This window comes from Notechis scutatus, chromosome 16, assembly GCF_049901735.1.
Source record: "Notechis scutatus isolate UNSWTSFEM ecotype Mainland chromosome 16, rNotScu1.2, whole genome shotgun sequence".
Classification (NCBI taxonomy): Eukaryota; Metazoa; Chordata; class Lepidosauria; order Squamata; family Elapidae; genus Notechis; species Notechis scutatus.
In genome coordinates this window covers 8538057-8558044 of record NC_142024.1, presented here as the reverse complement: position 1 = coordinate 8558044, position 19988 = coordinate 8538057, and the positions used below count along the sequence as shown (strand labels likewise).

The 19988-nt window shown below is 46.3% G+C and overlaps 2 protein-coding genes across 2 annotated transcripts in view; one reads left to right on the top strand and one right to left on the bottom strand.

The window, feature by feature from the left end:
- The window catches only part of MTHFR (methylenetetrahydrofolate reductase), a 30264-nt gene that overhangs the window by 1863 nt on the left and 8413 nt on the right, over positions 1 to 19988 (bottom strand). Inside the window, exons 5-12 of the mRNA XM_026690798.2 lie at positions 19634 to 19744; positions 17152 to 17351; positions 14682 to 14932; positions 13688 to 13822; positions 7739 to 7919; positions 6222 to 6404; positions 4399 to 4500; positions 3290 to 3409 (exon numbers count right to left, since the gene is read on the bottom strand). Coding sequence (XP_026546583.2) covers positions 3290 to 3409; positions 4399 to 4500; positions 6222 to 6404; positions 7739 to 7919; positions 13688 to 13822; positions 14682 to 14932; positions 17152 to 17351; positions 19634 to 19744 — 1283 coding nt within the window. The remainder of the gene's footprint in view (positions 1 to 3289; positions 3410 to 4398; positions 4501 to 6221; positions 6405 to 7738; positions 7920 to 13687; positions 13823 to 14681; positions 14933 to 17151; positions 17352 to 19633; positions 19745 to 19988) is intronic.
- AGTRAP (angiotensin II receptor associated protein) overlaps positions 1 to 19988 on the top strand; it is a 65016-nt gene that overhangs the window by 41903 nt on the left and 3125 nt on the right. The window lies entirely within an intron of this gene.

Here is a 19988-nt window from a genome sequence, read left to right as displayed (position 1 = left end):
TAAAACAAACACGAACCAAAGGGAACAGAAACCTCTTAATGATTCTTACGAATCCCTGGTTAAAAGGCTGCTGCAAACTAATTAACTTTGATCAGCACAAGCCTTGCCAAAACTATACGAGACTGCCACGAATCACAGATAAGATTACCTAGAAATATTTCACAACACAAGAGTCTTCAAATACCAACTAAGATACTGCAAGTCTGGAGTTTCAAAACGTCTTTGCTTCCTGCAAAGAACGTTCGCTGCACAGCTGCCTTTTATCTTCTTGAAGGAGGGGCCATTACCTTGCAGCCTTACTCCCGAGTCACCCATGCTGTTGTAGCTACTCTTTCCTGCAAGCAGCGCTGTGTGCACGCGCACTTGGCACAGGCTCCTCAGGAAACTCCTCATCGCTGCTGCCAGCCCCCACAACCTCTGAAGGCAGCAGTCCACTCCCCAATGGTCCTGGCCCCTCACCTGAGTCCTCCTCAGCCATCCGCATCTGCTGCTGGCTAACCACAACAATTACTTGGGAACCTTGACATACAAGTAGTCCTCAACTTATGACCACAATCCAGCCCAAAATTTATGCTGCTAAGTCAGAAATTGGTTGAGTTTTGTCTCATTTTACGGCCTTCCTTGCCACTGTTGCTAAGTGAATCATTGCCATTGTTAAGTTAGCCACATGGTTATTAAAAGAAATCCGGCTTCCCCATTGACTTGGCTTCTCGGAAGGCTGCAAAAGCCTGACCCTGGGATGCTGCAACCGTCGTCCATATGAGTCACTGGTCCACCATCCGAATGTAAATCCCGCAATGGGAGGGTCATATGGGTGTAACAGCCATAAGGGTGGAAAACGGTCATGTCACCATTTTTCCATTGTAACTTCAAAACGGCCACTAAATGAGCTGTTTGTGAGTCAAATGCCTGTAATTTTCATCCACCCCTACCTGTGGGAAAACTATTTCACATTACTACAAGATTCCAGGTTTGGAGTTCTGCAAGGCTGCAGTTTTCAACCCTGCAAGTAAGAACCTCAGAAATTGCAAACTTGTGGATGCTTCAGAAGGAAGAACTGAATATAAACACCTTTCTAAGGTCTGGAGAAGGGGAGGCAGGAATTACGTGGCGGAAATGAAAAGGTTTAAATATACATTTTTAAATTTAAATGTCTCCCAAGGTTTGCACTACAGTGTCATGCCCGTCAGAGTCTGAATCTGAGGAGGAAAATGAACAGCTGACAGAGAGCGGGAGTGTGGCTCTGTTGGTTGTGGAGGAAACTGGGGAAGGGCAAAGTCCGGCTGGGCAGAGCAGGGGAGAGGAAGAACAAGGGAAAGGGAGTTCAGAGGAAGACCCAGACCCACCCCACTCTTCATCCTAGGGCACGCATGGAAGAATGGAGAAGGGAGCAACGTGGGTTGCATGACTTATGGGGGAGGAAAGGGCCCTGATTCCCTTCACCTGGAAATGAGAGTTTAAAAGAGATGCACGCCGAGTGCAGCAGCTGCTGGGAGCAAACATAAGTTTATCTTGTGTTGACTTTGGTTATCTGTGTTCCTGGCGTCTTCCCAACCATGTTGCATTACTGCTATTCCTTCACATCTGGAATTCCTTCTCCTGCCCTGTCGGACTCATTACCTCATTTTGCCTTGATTGGACTTATAGTTACAGTTTTTGTTGACCAAGTTTTGGACTTGATTCTCTGCAGCGAAAGACTGTTCCTGATAGAGGTTTTCTCCAGCCCAGAAGGTAACCAGGACATTGGGGGCAAAGTTGGAGCTAATAAAGGGACTCTTACTGATTATCTGACTGGGTTGCCTTTGTGCCACACACCAGGTCATCACATACAGCTACTCTTCAACAGTTAACTTCAAGTGATTGTTCAAAATTACAAACGGCACTGAAAAAAAGTGACTTAATGACTGTTTTTCACACTTATGACCATTGCAGCATTCCCTGTGATCAAAATTCAAGCACTTGGTAACTGACTCGCATTTATGACAGTTGCAATGTCCTGGTAGTTACATGATCCCTTTTTTGCAACCTCCTGACTCAATAGGGGAGCCAGATTCACTTAACAACGGTGTTGCTAACTTAACAACGACAGTGGTTCACGTACCAACTCTGCCAAGAAAGGTCAGAATTCTCTGAACAACAGTCTCGCTTAGCCACAGAAATGTTGGGCTCAGTTGTCATAAACTGAGGACTACCAGCACAACATTTTTAAATGTCAATGTCCCCAGAGGTTAATCAGGATCAAAGCAGAGATTCATTCATAAAATACTTTAAAACAATCTAGGGTTATGATGGCACACCTATGGCACGTGTGCCACAGACCAACTTACCTGCACTGCGCATGCATGCGCCTCTCAGATGATTTTCAGCCCATTTGAGGCCTTTTTCGTCCTCCTGGGGGCTCGAGGGAAGCCTCTGCAGCCTCGGGAGGCTGAAAAATGGGACTTCTGGAAATATGGGCTTGTTTTTCGGCCTCCAAAGGCAGCAAAGGCTTCCCTCGAGCCCCCAGGAGGGCCAAAAAGGTCCCAAACAGGCCAAAAATCAGCTGGGAGGTGCGCGCATGTACAGTGCAGGTGGTGGTGGGGTGTTGCGCGTGCATGCACGGGAGGGCGCATTGCGTTGTGGATGCCGGCATGCGCGCGTCCGCACTTTCGGCACACCAGAACAAAAAGGTTCACCATCACTGATCTAGAGAGTGTTGGGAAAAAAATAAGACTTGCTATTTTCCCCCGAAGAAGGGTAGCTTCTCACTGGATTGTAGGCTAGACTGGGAGAAACAGGCTAAGCAGAAATCAGGCATGATATTCCCCTCTGGAAAAAAAATCGGGGCCGGCCAAAAGAGACCCCCCACCGCGCGCCAAGAAATCGCTGTCCAGCTCCCTTTTCCTGCCGCTCAGCGGCCTCCGCTCGCACCGCCCACCCGCCTGGGCTCCGCTCAGGTATCCGGCTGGGGCTGTCAGGAGATGCTACCGCCCGGCGCGTGGCTCCGCGCGGCTCCAGTCCCGCGTTGCCTCGGGAAGGGAAAGGCAAAACCAGGAGCCGCTGCTGCCGTTGCAAAGCGCCACCGCGGCTCTTCCTTTTTGCCTTTCCCTTCCTGAGGCAACGCGGACTGGAGCCACGCAGAGCCGCGCCGGCGGTAGCAACTCCTGACTCGGGCCTCCGAGGGGAGGGGAAGGAGGAGAAGAAGGGGGAAAGCGGGGGCGATTCCCAAAAAATCGGAATTCCGATTTTAATCGGAAGAATATCATGTCTGGCAGAAATCTGCAAGGAAAGGAAAAAGAAACAGGTTTACCTTCCAGTACATGAAGCTAACTGGATCCACCACTGTGGGCTGGATGATCTCTCTTCCGGGGAAGATCCCCCATGTGACAGCGTTGGGCTGCATCTCGTGAGCATTGGTGACGTTCTCTCCCTGCAGAAGCAGCAGGAAAGGGTTGAAGAAGAGCAGAAGGGCAAGAGGTTTATATTTTACTAGCTCGATACGCATGCTTTGCTACGGAACTATGTGGTTGGGCTTAGTTTTGGGGAGGAAAATAAGGGGGGAGGGGGACTGTGCCTCTGCCTACCAGCATCCACCCGTATTCATCTGGCTAGTATCCTGTCAGTGTGTGAGAGAGTTGAGGGCTGTTTGGGAACTGAAACAGTATTTGCTGTGTGAGCAAGGAGACAGCAAGGAGCCTGGGCGTGGCTTAGCTCAACTGTTCTGTACTAAAGCTGCTTGCTGCTGTGAAAGTAAAACGGAAACGGAAACTCCTCTCCTCTGCTTGTGTTTTGCATTTGGAAGAGATTTCTTTTCAGGTGGGGAGGGGGAGTAGAACTCCTTAGCATCAGAGCGTGTTAATAATAATAATAATATAGGAAATACTAATGGCTCTGATGGTCATTTTGAAAAATCCTTTCTTAGTGAGCACCTAGAGGCCAAGAGGAACATAGGTGCCAAATTTCAAGTTTGTAGGCTTTACAGTTGTGGAGATTTTGTGATGATCCGTGAATGGTATTTCACTTTTATAGATATAGATATAAAATATTTTCAAGAAGAGATGAGACAACCATTTGTTGTTTGAAAGGGTATTTCTCGCTCGATCAGGGGTTGGACTAGAAGACCTCCAAGGTTACTTCTAACTCTGTTATTCTGTATTATTTTTCTAGCCATGCAGGGCTGAGCTGATTCTATTCTCTGATCAATGGGAGATGCTTGTTTTTGAATGGCCTGAGACAGGAGGGGTCATGGAACAGCACTAGGCCACAGCATGCCAGAGGCCTGGCCACGTAAACAAGCGAAGCCCCATTCGTGGGATGCAGGCAGCACGCGAAACCAAGCCTCTCTCCAATCCGTGGGAAAATCTTTCTCCACGGAACTGGTCCCTGGTGCCCCAAAGGGCCTGAGAAATTCCAGCATACCTTCACGTTGACGATGTGGTAATTCACACGCTCTCCGTATTTTTTCAGAACTGTGAGAAGAGCTTTGATGTTCTCGGCGGAGGTAAAAAACTCCAGGTAAGCCTGTAAAAAAAGGGGTAAGCAGAAAGAATAGGACATTGATTTCTCTTCTGTCCACACACCTTAAAAGTCTTCACAAATGGCCGCCATATTTTAAACCACTTCACAAATGGCCGCCATATTGTAAAACAAACTAAATATATTTTTCCAGCTGCTTCCCAAATCAAACCAATTTTCCGAGCTCCCAGTCTGTTGACCCCATCAAACAATCTGGGTTTGCACAACCGACAAACTGAAATAATAATCCTAGCCAAGGTTCACGCTAAACAAGTTTGGGTTAAGGGATATTAAGGATATTTAAGCAGTGAGCTTTTTAAAATCTCATTAGGCTGTAAGGAGGAAGGCAGGTGAGAACACAATTATTTGGTGCGGTGTGGTTTTTGATGTTGGCAGGGGTGGGATTCAAAAATCCCAGCTACTAGTTCGCTGCCCGGTTGCTGGGTGGGTGTGTCCATGGTGGGCGTGGCCTACCAGAACTTCTATTGGTTGCCTTCCCCGTGGTCCGGAGGCTTCAACTACCAGTTCGGTGAACCGGATGTAAATTTAACATCCGGTTCACGGGAACCGGTCCAAACCGGTAGAATTGCACTCCTGGATGTTGGGAATTACGGGGCGTTTGCACACAGTGGAGCCCATATTGAATGCGCTTGGGGATTGCAGCTGCTTTTTTGTGAGTCGTTTTAAGAGGAGGAGGAGACTGCCAGCATGGATAATCTGAGAGCCTTTTTGGGCTGTCTCCTCTGGGGTTCATTCTGGGGTGTCATTCAAGAACCTCTCAGCAGCTAAACCAGGCTTGTAAATGAGGCCTTTAAAATTCAGTGGGGTCGATTATCCTCTGTGATTCCCACGAGGTTCTCTAATACCGTTTAATCTCTATGTTGCTTGCTTTAATGATTTTAAGAATCAAAATCCCCTTTTCCCTGGTCTTCTGAATAGCTGTTTGTTTCAGGCTTGAGTTTCCCTCTCCTTAGGCACAAAGTGTTGTGGCCCGCCAACGGCCAGCGGAACTGGCAGCAGACTCGGACAGGGAGGAGGTTGGGGAGGAACATGGGCCAGTCCTGGAGTCTGGGGAAAGGCTCTGACAAGGGCTCTGCGGCGGAGGCAGAGATGGGGCCAGGACCGTCTGACAGTTATCAGCTGCCTTTCGAGTCAGAGATCAGTGGGGAAGAAGAGCAGCTGGAGCCTGTTTCTGATGTGCGCATGCACAGAGCTGCCAGGAGAAGGGAATAGCTAAGGAACAAGGGTCGACTTGGGAGTAAAGCCACAGGTGGACGCTGAATGGCCCCCTCTCCTAGAGTATAAAAGAGGAGCGAAAGGGGAATGGGGTTTTGCAGGAGACAATTAGTTCATTTAATTAGGGTGAAGATTTGTTCCTGACTCCTTGCCAAGTATTTTCTGGTACACCGTTGCACTTGGAAGCTATCGGCCTGGCAACTCTCCAAGCTTGATAAGGTCTGTGATTGTAAAATCACTCTTGAAAGACTTGTTTGCCGGGACTTTGCTGGATGTGAATGATAGGAATTCACATTAGCCTAAATAAAAGGGGTTTTTTGTCGGGACGAGGAGCCTGCTTCGTGATTTTGGGAAGCCAGCCGGAATACCTGATGCCAGTCCCTCTCTCTCAACCCCGGGAAGCAAGCAGTGGCCAACCACTTCCAAAAGGGGTCAAGAGTGACCCAAAGGAACAGAAACAAAGAATCCACCAAGTGGTTTAAGGAGGCTACCTTCTGGAAGACGTAGCCGCCTTCTGGTCCCCAACCCACGATGGGGTCCGTGGAAGGCTTTCCGTTGATGTTAGGCTGGGAGTTGATGGTCAGAATGCCTCTCCGGTTGACTTTAACCAGCTCGTCTTTCATGAGGTTGGTCTCAGCGGCCAGGGGGTCATCGTTCCATGGCAAACAGGTGACCTTGAGGCAAAGGGGAAGAGATCAAAGCGGTAGAAGGACGTTTCTCATCAACCTATTTGGAGACGGGTGGACTTCAACTCCCATAATTCCCCAGTCAGCACAGCTTTTTGTTATTGTTTCTTTTTTAAAAAAAAGCAACCACATTTTATTAGGTGATAAAATACAAAAAAACAAAAATAAATAGGAAGGCAGTGGGGTGGGGGGAAGAGAAATGAGGAAGGGCTGGGAGAAAATAGTTGACTTCTCACTCCCTCTGTTGCAGTAAATTAAAACATCAAACCACAGCTTTTTGCTTTTTCATCTATATATGTATAAAAGCGAAAGGCCACTCATGCATCATCACAAAATCTCCAGAACTGTAAAACCTATAAACTTGAAGTTTGGCACCTATGTTCCTCTTGGCTTCTGGGGGCTCACTAAGAAAGGATTTTTCCAAATGACCATCAGAGCCATTAGCATTTCCTATATTATTATTATTAACACGCTCTGATGCTAAGGAGTTCTACTCCCCCTCCCCACCTGAAAAGAAATCTCTTCCAAATGCAAAAACACAAGCAGAGGAGAGGAATTTCAGTTTTACTTTCACAGCAGCAAGCAGCTTTAGTACAGAACAGTTGAGCTAAGCCACGCCCAGGTTCCTTGCTGTCTCCTTGCTCACACAGTAAATACTGTTTCAGTTTCCAAACCGCCCTCAACTCTCTCGCACACTGACAGGATGCTAGCCAGATGAATACTGATGGATGCTGGTAGGCAGAGGCAGAATTTTTTCTCCCTTATTTTCCTCCCCAAAAACTAAGCCCAACAAACATAAGTTCCGTAACGAAGCACAGGTATCGAGCTAGTAGTAATATAAACTGGCCATTTCTATAAGCATCAATCAATCTTCCTTTTTTTTTTTTTGCTGTCTTGCTGCTGTCAGCATATATAAGATCAAAGTTCTGAGTTCTTTTCTCCAAGTCTTTTTCCACTAAACCCAAAAGAAAAGTGTCTGGTTTCACCTTTATCTTTCTTTTAAACATTTTCTGTATTAAAATATGAACCTTACTCTAACATCTCTTTGCTTTATCACAGGTCCACTATAAATGATTTTTTAAAAAGTCCCTTCTTTACTTTTACACTTCCAACCTTCGTTTGACATCCCTTTATGCATTTTAGATAACTTAAATGCAGTGTCAAATATCTGGTGTTAGATACCAGCGGCCAAGGTTGAGATACATCGCTGGAGAAGGAACGCTCGACCAAAGTAGTCCACTTTGGCTTGGCCTTCTCATGGCCAACCTCCACCTTTCTTCTTCTTTCACCAGAAAAGGGCCGTGCTTTTCGTGAATTCTCACCTTGTGTCCATTTCGGTTGGCCTCCCCGGCGATGTAGCACCTGAAGACTTCGTAGACGCTCTGCTCGCAGGTCAGCTCTTCTCCCCACATCTTCAGCAGTTCTTCTCGGGCAGACTTGCTCTTCAAGTAGAAAAGATAGTAGTCTTTCAGCTCCCCGAAGGCAGGGGACGAAGAGTTGCCCCTGGAGATTTGGGGAGAGAATTGGCAAGTGGGTGAAGAGGAAGAAGAAGCGAAGTAGGAAATTCTGCTTGGGTCGATTGCTGCCAGAGAGCCTTTGAATTAATGCGAGGGGCGTGCATAAGTGCACCGTCGTGCCTACCGTCCCTGTCCTATTGTCCCCAGTGATTAGTTCCTATTTCTTGTATTTTAACTTATGTTGATTCTTGTTTCTGTTATATTGTAAGCTGTTGACAAAATAAATAAATAAATAAATACATAAATAAAAGGTTTGAATTAAGTGCATGGACTTTTCGAGCTGCCTTAAGGTCCGTGATTAGCAGTTACAACCAGGGGTGGGCTTCGAAAATTTTAGCAAGGGGGTTCTCTGCCCAGTTGTTGGGTGGGTGTGGCCATGGTGGGCCTGGCCTAGTTGGCCTCCTGCACCATGGGGAGGGGGCCCTTTTGGGGATTTTCGGACAAGGTATTAAATGTACCTGTTTGGAAAACAAATCGGTTACTACCCAAATAACTGTATTCCCCCCACTTTCAGGTAATTCCACTATAAAATCCATAGAGATTTCCTTCCATGGAGCCGTTGGTCTGTCCACATTTTGTAGTAAGCCTGCTGGTTTACCAGGAGGCCGTTTGGCTGAGGCACAGATAGGACAACTAGCTACATAAGCCTCAATGTCCTTTTTCAAGGCAGGCCACCAAAATTGCCTTTTAACCAAGTGTGAGGTTTTCACGAATCCAAAATGTCCAGCGGCTTTAGAGTCATGAGCTTGCTGTAATATTTGGTTTCTCAGCTTCGCTGGCACATATAATTTGGCCCCCACCCATGCCAATCCATCTCTAACCGTACAGTTATTTGAATGAGCAAGGAACCAATCATCAAGTTTTAGAGCGTCTCTTAATTGTGCAGTCAAATCATTTGTTAAATCAACCGCCTTCTTTTTTCTGGGCTCTGGTAACCACTGGAGCTGCCAACTGTTTGGTTGGGACAATAGGCTGTACCACTTCTTGCTGAGCACTATTATATTGAGATAATCTAGATAAAGCATCCGCCATGAAGTTCTTCCCCCCTGGAAATGTACTTCAATGAAAAATTAAAGCGCTTAAAGTACTGCGCCCAGCGAACTTGCTTGGGAGACAGCTTCCGAGGCGTTTTCAAAGCCGTCCACACCTCAAATTGATGTTTTGCCCCTTCTAAGAAATGCCTCCAGGTTAACAGAGCCCAGCGAACTGCAAAAGCTTCTTTTTCCTAGATGGCCCATCTTCTTTCAGTTTCAGTTAGTTTACGGGAAGTATATGCACACGGTTGCAGAATCCCCGTCTCGTTTGCTTGTAGTAACACCCTGACTGCTACGTCACTCGCATCGGCTTGGATTACAAAAGGAGCGTCCATGTCCGGGTGCTTGAGTGCTGGTTCAACAGCAAAAAGTCGTTTCAGCTTCTCAAAAGCGGCTTGACATTCCATGGACAACTCCAGTGGTTTACTGGGCTTCAGTTTCACCTCCCCTTTGGTTTTTAGAGATTTGTAATAGGCATTGCAATCTTTGCAAAAGCAGGGATAAATTGACGGTAAAAATTAGCAAATCCCAAGAAACTTTGAAGTTGCTTCCTGGTGCGGGGAGGGGCCCATTCCAAAACAGCACAAACCTTCCCTGGAACCATTTCTATGCCATCATGTGAGATGCGATAGCCTAAATAGTCAATTTTTTCCTGGTGGAATTCACACTTGGACAACTTTGCATACAGCTCAGCAGCTTGAAGTTTTTCCAGAACCGACCGCACTAGTTTCACATGTTCATCATGAGTCTCCGTGTAGATAAGAATATCATCAAGACAGACCAACACTCCTTTGTATAGATGTTCATGCAACACCTGATTGATCATTTGCATGAATACTGCAGGGGCCTCCTGTAGGCCAAATGGAAGAACGTTGAATTGGAAACAACCCATTGGGCAGTTAAAAGCAGTTTTCCATTCATCCCCTTCCTTAATTCGAACTCGGTAGTATGCTTCTCTCAGATCGAGTTTTGTAAAAAATTTCCCTTTGGCCAAGTGAGCCAACATCAAGGGGTGGGGGTACATGTTCTCCACTGAAATAGCGTTGAGGTTTCTGTAGTCAACACATAAACAAAGGGAGCCATCTTTCTTTTCACAGAACAATACTGGGGCTGCTACCCGGGGTCTAGCAGGTTGGATGAAACCACGTTCCAAATACTTATCGATAAATGACCGCAGCTCTTCTAGATCCCATGGTGTCATCGAGTACAGTTTTGGTTTTGGGAGTTTCACCCCGGGTAAAATTTCAATACTGCAATCTGTTGAATGATGGGGGGGGAAGCTCGTCCAAGGCCTTTTCACTGAATGCCTCCTTTAAGTCCCAATATTCCTCTGGAGGCCAGCTCAGTAGGATTCTTTTTTTTTTTTAATTTAAGTTTTTATTGGTTTTTAAAAACAAACATAAACAAACATATGGAAGATGGCTTGATGTTTTTATGTTTTGTTAGCTCAGTAGGATTCTTGAGTTTCGGTTGAGATTGCCCCTCCCCTTCTGGGCGTTGGTCAGTATGTATGCGCAATGACCCCCTCCTCCAATCCACGTGGGGGTTCAATTTCCGGAGCCAGGGCAACCCCAGTATTAGGGGCCGCTCCATCCCAGGAGCCACAATAAAACACAAAGTCTCTCTATGCTTCTCCATCATCATTTCTATTGGTTCCGTTATGAAATGTGCAGGGCCGCCCCCAGCTACCGATCCATCCAGTTGGTAAAAGGCTATGGGCGTTTTTAAAGTCTTTAGCCTTAAGCCCATTTTCTCCACTACCTCCGAGCTGATTACGCACCTTGTGCACCCAGAGTCTAACAAGGCCAGCATTTTCCCCTTTGGCTCCCGACGTGGGTACCCTTAATCTCACTGGAATGGTCATAGGTCCTTGTTTGGATTTATCAGTGAGTCGTCTTCCGATTTGGATTCACTCTCTTCAGAAGAGGTTGGAGTTCCCAGCTCCTCTCCTTTCGGAGGGGCGATCTCTACAACCTCCTCCGCTTTAAGCGCCATTTTGCGAGGCTTTGCTGGGGGGTTTCCAGGTTTTTTTTCCTCCTCCTGGCGCCCCCTTTGGCTCTAGCTTGGCACGACAGTCTGCAGCCCGGTGACCTTCCTTCCCACATTGGAAGCATGCAGTGGTTTTGGGTTTTGCCGCCATTCCTCCCTATTGAGGTTTTAAGGCTTCTCGAGGGCTGGTGGGGGAGGACTTGCTCCAACCAAAACCCCCCCGGCGTCTGTTTCGGGTCAGATCAATTTCCACCTCTGCCGCCAGCACGTACCACAGCTGCAGCTCACTGGGGTCTCTTCTGGCAATACAGCTTTGATATACATCTTCATTCAACCCATCTTTAAAAGCTTCTATCAGGGCTCCCTGGGACCAGCCTCAAATATGACACGCCAGCTCTCTAAATTCCTGGGTGTAGTCGGCCACTGATCTCCGCCCCTGATTTATGGTCTTCATCCTAATTCTGGCCTTACGTTCAGCAAGTGGGTCTTCAAACCTGGCCCGCAGCGCAGTCATGAACAGGTCATAATTCATCAGCTGGGGGGCATTATCATGATGCAAAGTCACCATCCACTTTGCAGCTGTTCCCTCCAGAGCCCTGGTAACACATCTAACTTTGGCTGCTTCTGAGGAAAAAATCCCCTCCGTATTCCTCCATATGGTCCAGACTTGTGCCAGGAAAAATCCTAACTCCTTGGGATCCCCCCCATATTTTAATTCCAATGGGGGCATCTTTGGAGTTCTACGTCTTCTGGCAATTACTCCCCCCGCTGGGGGTCCCTGGGCCGCTGCTGCCTGTTGCGCTAGCCCGGGTTGATTTATGGGGGTGGCTGCTCTGATTCTTCTGGCTGGGGCTGCCTCCCCCTCCTCTCCCTCATACCTTTGATCAGTTTGAGGTTCTCCGATAGCTTCATTTAGAAGATGCATGGCTTGAGTTAGCAAAAAATTATTCCTTTCCTTCTCTTGCCATGGCTCCTCTCTTCCACGCCGCCGACGGGTAGTGGTCACTCCTGGAGGAGGCTTTTCCTCAGGATCCTTCCAGCCGACTCCCAGGGACCATTTGGGTTTTACAGCTGTTTTTCCCCCAAGATTTAGTTCTGCTAACAAGTTGGCTTCCCCTGCTGCCTCTAACAGCAGGGAATCTTGTCCTCCAGTCGCTCCCAGGTCTTCTTGGTCGCTGGCTGGATTTGACATTGTGTTCAGACCCCCTCGGAAGAAAATTTATTAATTATCCGGGTGGGCTGGTAATGGGGAGATTCAGAATAATGTCAGCTGGTGCTCCATTCAAAATCCAAGAAAGAAATACTTAGACTCCATTAATCAGAGAAAAGTTATCTTTTACTGAAAACCAATAATTAATCAAAAGTTATCTTTTACTGAAAATCAACCAATTCTGAATCTGAGAAAATGGGCGCGTAAATCACATATACGAAGTAATGGCAACGTTCCCACCCTCAATAGTTCAATTGGCTCATCCAATTAAAAGTTCTGTATATCATCATGTGGGCATCTCCAGGTGGTGATGAGGCCTCTGTGCGTTGACCTTGGCATAGTTTGATAAAGGTTTGCAGCTGCGCATAGCTTAGATAGAAGCCTAAGCAAGAATCCAACCCCACCTGCTTATACAGTTCTGTGCTGTAACACCTCCAGCTCACTTCCATAACCATTCCCCCCTCCTCCCCCCGTTACTTACGACAGCCGAAAGATGCAAAGCAAAGGGAGAAAATCTTGAAGGCTGACAGCCTTCTGGGTGCTGACACGCAAGCAAACGTGCGCCCAATTTTCAGCACAGGAGCCCAAAAAGATTAGCCACCACTGCTCCATGTAGAAGCCAGATTCACTTAACAACCGTGTTGCTAACTTATCAGCTGCAGGGATTCACTGAACAATTGTGACAAGTTGTAAATATGGGGCAAAACTCACTTAACAACTGCGTCGCTTAGCAGCAGAAATGTTGGGCTCAATTGTGGCCGTACGTCAAGGACTACCTGTGTATAATTTATGCTAAAATTTTGGGGATTATATAAGATGTATATAAAAACAGAATCAGACTGTCATGCCCCTGTTGGAGTCTGACTCCGAGGAAGAGATGGAACAGCCGACAGGGAGTGGGAGTGTGGCTCCGGTAGTTGTGGAGGAAACTGGGGAAGGGCACAGGCCAGCTGGGCATTCAGAGGAAGACCCAGGCCCATCCCCTCTTCATCCTAGGGCACGCAGTGTGGAGCAGATAAGGGAGAAACGTGAGTGGTATGGTCTACGGGGGAGGAAGGGCCCTGATCCCCTTTATGGGCTGCAGCTGGGAAGACTGGTTAAAAGGACAAACTGCGCATGGCAAAGTTGCTGGAAGCAAAGTGTGCATTATTCTTGTCAGAGCTTATCTATGTTTTGGCTTCCTCCCAACTGTGGTTGCTGCGTTATCTGGTAGAAGTCTACAATTCATCATCCTTGCCTGCCATAGTAATTCCTTCAGTGTGGTGTGTTGGTTTTTTTTTATTTCAAATTAATAGAGTTTTATATCCTGCTGAGGATAATTGGACATTGGGGCCAAGTTGGAGGCATTAAAGGAACTTTCTTCTATTTTTGTGACTTGGTTATTTTTCTGACACGCTCCGGGTCATCAAACTGACCACCAAATCCTGAATAAGGAGTGGATGTGAATCTGTCTTAAGCACGACACTTCTCCAGTACAAGCTATTTCATTTCTCATCAACAGGCCAGAGTACTAACACTCACCATCGTCCGTTGGGGAATTCGTCCCACTCCTGCGTCCGATAGATGTAGCTCTTCGGCCGGGAAGCCCAGAAAATAGGCCGGACGTCTTCGACTCGCCGTTTGGGGTGAGCGCTGACTGCCCATGGCAAGGGACGCCTGGCGTGGAGGATATCAGGGATGGAAAAATTAAAAACGGTTCAAACTCTGGATCGGACTTTTCCAGATGGACTTTTTAAGGTTGCTCATCTCGACATTACTAACCATGATGGAAAAGGGAGGGCTATCCTGAATCACAGTTGGTTGAGAAATGGGTAAGTCTAGTTTGGAATCTTCCTCTAGTTTGGAAATTTTGGTTCTCTTTTCCTTAATTTGTCTTTTGCAATCTTTCCTGCCTTCTCCTGGATGTCAACAGGGGCATTTTTTAAAGCAAGCAAACTCCAAACTCAGCTTAAAGAGAAAGTTACATCAAGTTTATCACGTTATTCTCCCTAGCCAAGAGCAGAGGTCTCCAAAGTCAGCAACTTTAAGACTTTGTTGACTTCAACTCCCACAATTCCCCAGAAACTAGGCCATTTTGAAGACTTTGTGGACTTCATTTCCCAGAATTCCCCCAAAGACTTGTCCACTTTAAGACTTCCATCCTTCAACTCCCAGAATTCCCCAGAAACCTGGCCATTATTAAGACTTGCGAACATCAACTCCCACAATTCCCCCCAAAACTTGGCTACTTTAAGACTTTGTGGGCTTCTTTTCCCAGAATTCTCCAGCTAGCTTGAATTCTGGGAGTTGGAAGTCCACAAGTCTTAAAGTGGCCAAGTTTGGAGTCTTAAAATAGCCAAGACCAAAATTCCTCATCTGGGTTTGGCTCAGTGAAATAAGCCAATCCAGACGTTAGGGTGATTGGCCATGATTTATTGCTCAAGGTGCGCTGGAAAGGAGACCATTGTGGCTTGTTCACCAAGCCAAGGCTGAGCCCCAGGTGTGTCCAGCCCTCCCACCTTCTGGACAGACCCACCTTGGGTCTTCTTTCCAGAGGCCCAACCGTCGGAGGATCTCCATGGTGGCCACCTCGCGATTCAGGGTGTAGAAATGCAGACCGTGGACCAGGCCGCTCTCTAAGAGTTCTCGGCACATCTTGATGGCCAGTTCAATGCCATAGTTCCTGATGGCCGCATCGTTGTCCTTGATGGGTTCAATGACGTCCTTGATTTCCTGAGGCACCACCAGTTTTGAGAGCTTCACAAGCTGGCGCAGAGAATGATAGCCCTGAAAGGAACCAAGATGGCCGTCTGAGAGTTGAAAAGCCTATGCCAGCTCTGGGTCAGGGTTAAGGGGACAATGCGTTAACCCCTTGTTGTGTTTTGTCCCCTGGGGACATAGCAACCGTCATAAATATGAGCCAGTTGCCAATTTTGATCACATGACCACTGGGATGCTGCGCCGGTCGTTAAGTGTGGGAAAAACAGACATCAGTCACTGCCGTTGTAACTTCCCAATGGCCCTGGCATGACAAAGTTCCAAAAAGCGCAGTCTTGGAACATGCTGGATGTCAATCCCAAAATTGACATATGCATAACCATTTTATTTTATAGCCTTATTATCTATTCCGTTTCTTTCTTTCTCTTTGCTGGTTATTGGAGGGGGAGGAGGGTTTCGGGCTTGCCACATTCCTAAGGTCGGAGGAGTGGAGATAATGAGAGTTGTTTAGACTAAGTGGTTCTCCTTCCCGTGGGAAAAAAAGCTGACCCTGCTGAGACCTGGAGGTGGAGATTGATGACACCAGGCAAATGTTGATTTACTTCTATTGGGGAATGTGACTTTTGGGGGCTGTTTCTAATTTCCAATATTATGTGGTGTAATTCCAGGTTGTGTCAGATCCGGAATTACCATGGACTTTGCCAATTTGATGCTTTCCCAAATAAAAGAAATTGTCTTGGAAGATGGACTTTGCTCTTTTCTTTTTTAAATGGATTTCGTCACTTGGAAACCTGACATTGGAATTTCTAGCATGTATACACTATCGAAACAGCAACGTCTATGCTGGCTTGGGCATGTCGTGAGGACGGCCGATGGTCGGATTCCAAAAGATCTCTTGTATGGGAGAATTAGTGCAGGGAAAGCACCCTAGATCACAGCTGTGATATAAGGATATCTACAAGAGGGATCTAAAGGCCTTGGGAATGGACATCAACCATTGGGAAATCTTGACCTCTGATCGTTCAGCTTCGAGGCTAAAGACGCAGCATGGCCTTCTCCAATTCGAAAAGACACTTGTTCGGCACGGTGAGGCAAAGAGGCAATCCTGGAACCAGCGAAATCCGGGGAGGGGGGCTAGACAGAGGACAGACTGTATCTGCCCCTACTGTGGGACTGGCACTCTCAAATTGGCCTTTTTGGCCACACCAGATGCTCTTTTAGGACCTCTTTTCAGAGCACCATACCACAGTCTTTTGAGACTGAAGGATGCCAACGCAATTTATTACCTATTTATTTATTACCTCACATCCTGGACATAAACCGTTCCAACTCCTTCCCTCGAAACGACGCTATAGAGCACTGCATACCAGAACAACTAGACACAAGGAGTTTTTTCCCCCAAATGCCATCACTCTGATAAACAAATAATTCCCTCAATACTGTCCAACTATTTACAAAGTCTGCATTATATTACCATTAATCTTCTCATCACTCCTCATCGCTCCTCCCCTCCCACTTGTGACTGTATGACTGTAACTTTGTCACTTGTATCCTTACGATTTATATTGACTGTTTCCTAGTATGATTTGATTGCTTATTGCACCCTATGACTATCATTAAGTGTGGGACCTAATGATTCTTGACTCTTGATGAATGTATCTTTTCTTTTTATGTACACTGACAGCATTTGCACCAAGACAAATTCCTTGTGTGTCCAATTACACTTAGCAAATAAAGAATTCTATTATATTCTATTCTTTTTTCTATTCTCTATTCTATTCTATTCTATCCTACTTCTATTTCTATTTCTAGTCCTAGTCCTATTCTATTCCTTATTCTATTCTATTCTATTCCTTATTCTATTCCTTATTCTATTCCATTCCTTATTCTATTCTATTCCATTCCTTATTCTATATTCTATTCTATTCCTTATTCTATTCTATTCTATTCTATTCCTTATTCTATTCTATTCTATTCTATTCTATTCTATTCTATTCTATTCTATTCTATTCTATTCTATTCTTATTCTATTGTATTCCTTATTCTATTCTATTCCTTATTCTATTCTATTCCTTATTCTATTCCATTCCATTCTATCCTATCCTGTCCTATCTTATTCTCGAATTGGCCATTTTAGCCACCCTAGATGCTGTTTCAGGACCTCTTTTCAGAGCACGACACCATAGTCTCTCGAAACTGAAGGATGCCAATGTGAAGGTATAACTTCCCAATGGTCCTTAAACAAATTGTTGTAACTTGAAGGCTACCTGTATGCAGGACGCCTTTACCTGGATGGGGAATATCCCAGGCACCACGGGGCAGCTGATGCCGATGGCCTGGCAGTCCATGAGAAATTTGAGGAAGGTTTCCGTCCGGAAAAATAGCTGCGTAATGACAAAATCGGCTCCTGCGGACACTTTTTCCTTGAGGTGTTTCAAGTCATCGATGTAGCTGTTGGCCTCGGGACCCCCTGCCCCCAGGAAGTAACCTTCCAAATAAAAGAGAGACAAACGGTGAGCTTCGCCTGATTTCACCTTTGTTGAAACTTGTTCTATAGAATTTGAAAACACAGTTTTCCTAGACCCACTCTTTGTTTTCCTCCATTAGGCCTCCTTCGAAATCAGAGAACCTGGCTTGCTTGGTCTCAAAGCAACGGTGAGATGCTGATTTGTGCGGCAAGTGGATTCCCGCGCCTCAGCTGTTTTACTTACTGGGTGTCAAGCCTCCAAGAGGGGAAGGGTGCTGGAGCTGAAGTTGTGTGAATTGTAAAAGTTGGGATGCTTTCCTGCTTACTGCGCAAATGCAGCCACTTGAGATGACCCGGGGTGTGACACAAAAATAACCAAGTCACAAAAGTAAAATAAATTCCCTTTAATGCCTCCAACTTGGCCCCAAGGTCCAATTATCCTCAGCTGGGTAATAAAGTCTTCCAAAAACAGCCTACGAAGGGCAGAAATGCAGCAGTGCTAACCCAAAGTAAAGATAATTAGAAATAAAAAAACCAACACAAACCACACTGAAGTAATTAACATGGCAGGCCAGGGTGATAAATTGCAGGCTTTCACCCACAGTTGGGAGGATGCCAAAATCCAGATAAGCCTTGACCAAGATAATACATGCTTTGCTTCCAGCAAGGAGCTTTGTTCAAACGCCCCACTTATATCCTGTTCTCCCAGCTGCAACTAATGAAAGGGATCAGGGCCTTTTCCTCTCCCATAAGCCACGTTGCTCCCTTCTCTGTTCCTCCCTAGGTGCCCTAGGATGAAGAGGGGGTGGGCCTGGGTCTTCCTCTGAATGCCCAGCCGGCCTGTGCCCTTCCCCCGTTTCTTCCACAGCCATGGGAGCCACACTCCCACTCCCTGTCAGCTGCTCAATTTCCCCCTCAGAATCGGACTCCAACAAGGGCATGACACACTTATCTTTTCTAGGCCAAGGTCAACCGTCTTGGCATTCCAGATGTCTGAGACGCCACCTGAAGATGTAACCCACATGACATTATGCACACACCTCGGATTGGATGTCCAGTTTGAATTGTTGGGGGTAACTTTCTATATGTGATTTCCACACCTTTTGCCTCAGATCTTGCATTTCTCCTGTTGCTACCACTTCACATTCTGTAAAAGTCCTTTTCTCTATAAAAATTGAGTCTTAGTTTTTCTTTCCTGGATTTTGAATGGAGCCACACCTGACACCAGGGCTGCCATAGAAGGTAAGCTATAGTGCTTGAAATTGTTGTATTTGGAGCGCTGAAGCACACTCTCGTAGAACCGGTAGTAAAAAATGGTTGAATCCCACCACTGTCTTAAAGCCTCCTCTTTTTCCCCGGGTCATCCAGGACCCAGGAAAAATCCAGAAGAAGGGAGGTTTCTGAATTAAACCTCAAAATGTGGGTGAAATGCACGAATCTCTCTCTAGAAACTTGCATGCTGAGTGGCCGGGCCGTCTGATTTTCTTAGAGAGTTTTATTAGAGAGACACAGATGGAGTGTCAAGCCCGAAATTGACATACACATAAATCGTTTTATTTAGCCTTATTATATATTCCTTTTCTTTTTTCTCTTTGCTGGTTATGGGGGGGGAAGGGTTTCGGGCTTGCCACATTCCTAAGGTCGGAGGAGTGGAGATTCATTGTTTAAGCTAGGTGGTTCTCCTTCCCGTGGGAACAAAAGCTGAACCTGCTGAGACCTGGAGGTGGAGACTGATGACACCAGGCAAGGTTGATTTACTTCTATTGGGGAATGTGACTTTTGGGAGCTGTTTCTGATTTCCAATATTATGTGCTGTAATTCCGGGTTGTGTCAGATCCAGAATTACAACAGACGTTGCCAATTTGATGCTTTCCTAAATAAAAGGAATTGTTTTGGAAGATGGACTTTGCTCTTTTCTTTTTAAATGGATTTCGTCACTTGGAAACCTGACACGGAGTCTCAGTGTGTATCACCGGACAGGTAACAAAAGATACATTTTAATGGCCGTAAAAGTGGCAAGGAGGAAGTGAAACTTGAGAAGTGGAGAAACCTGAATTTGTTGTTTGTTAGTCACAAAGTCAGCTGGGTGAACTTAGTCCAGCTTCTCTCCCTCAAACCCAAGAAAACCATGGCCAACAAGTTATGAGAACTTTGCCCCCCAAATGGCAGAGACTGGACTAGGCCACTGCCAGGTGTCCAAAATGACCTGAAGAAGCACCACTGCTGGTCGGAAAAGATGGATGGACCCTTGAGGAATGTCTTGAGAAGATCAGGAGAACTTTGTATGAAGCTCAACTACTCACCGGCCACACAGAGGTCAAAATAATCGTCAAACTCCTGACGGATGTGCTTCACCAGATCCACTGCATGGTTGAAGCCGTCCAGTTCTTCTTCCCATTCTTCCCCGACAGGATCTGTGGGAGAAGGAGACCCCACATTCTTCAGAAAACACGGTTCTTCCTTCCCATGGAAGGAGAGACCATCTTTGTAGCCGTTTGTGATGACCCGGGGCATGGCACAAAAGCAACAAAGTCACAAAAGTAGGTGAAGTCCCTTTAATACTTCCAATGTCCAGTTATCATCGGCTGGAGAAAAAACTCTCCCAAGAACAGTCTTTAAAGGGAAGAAATTCAGTCCGAACCCAAAGTACATATAGAT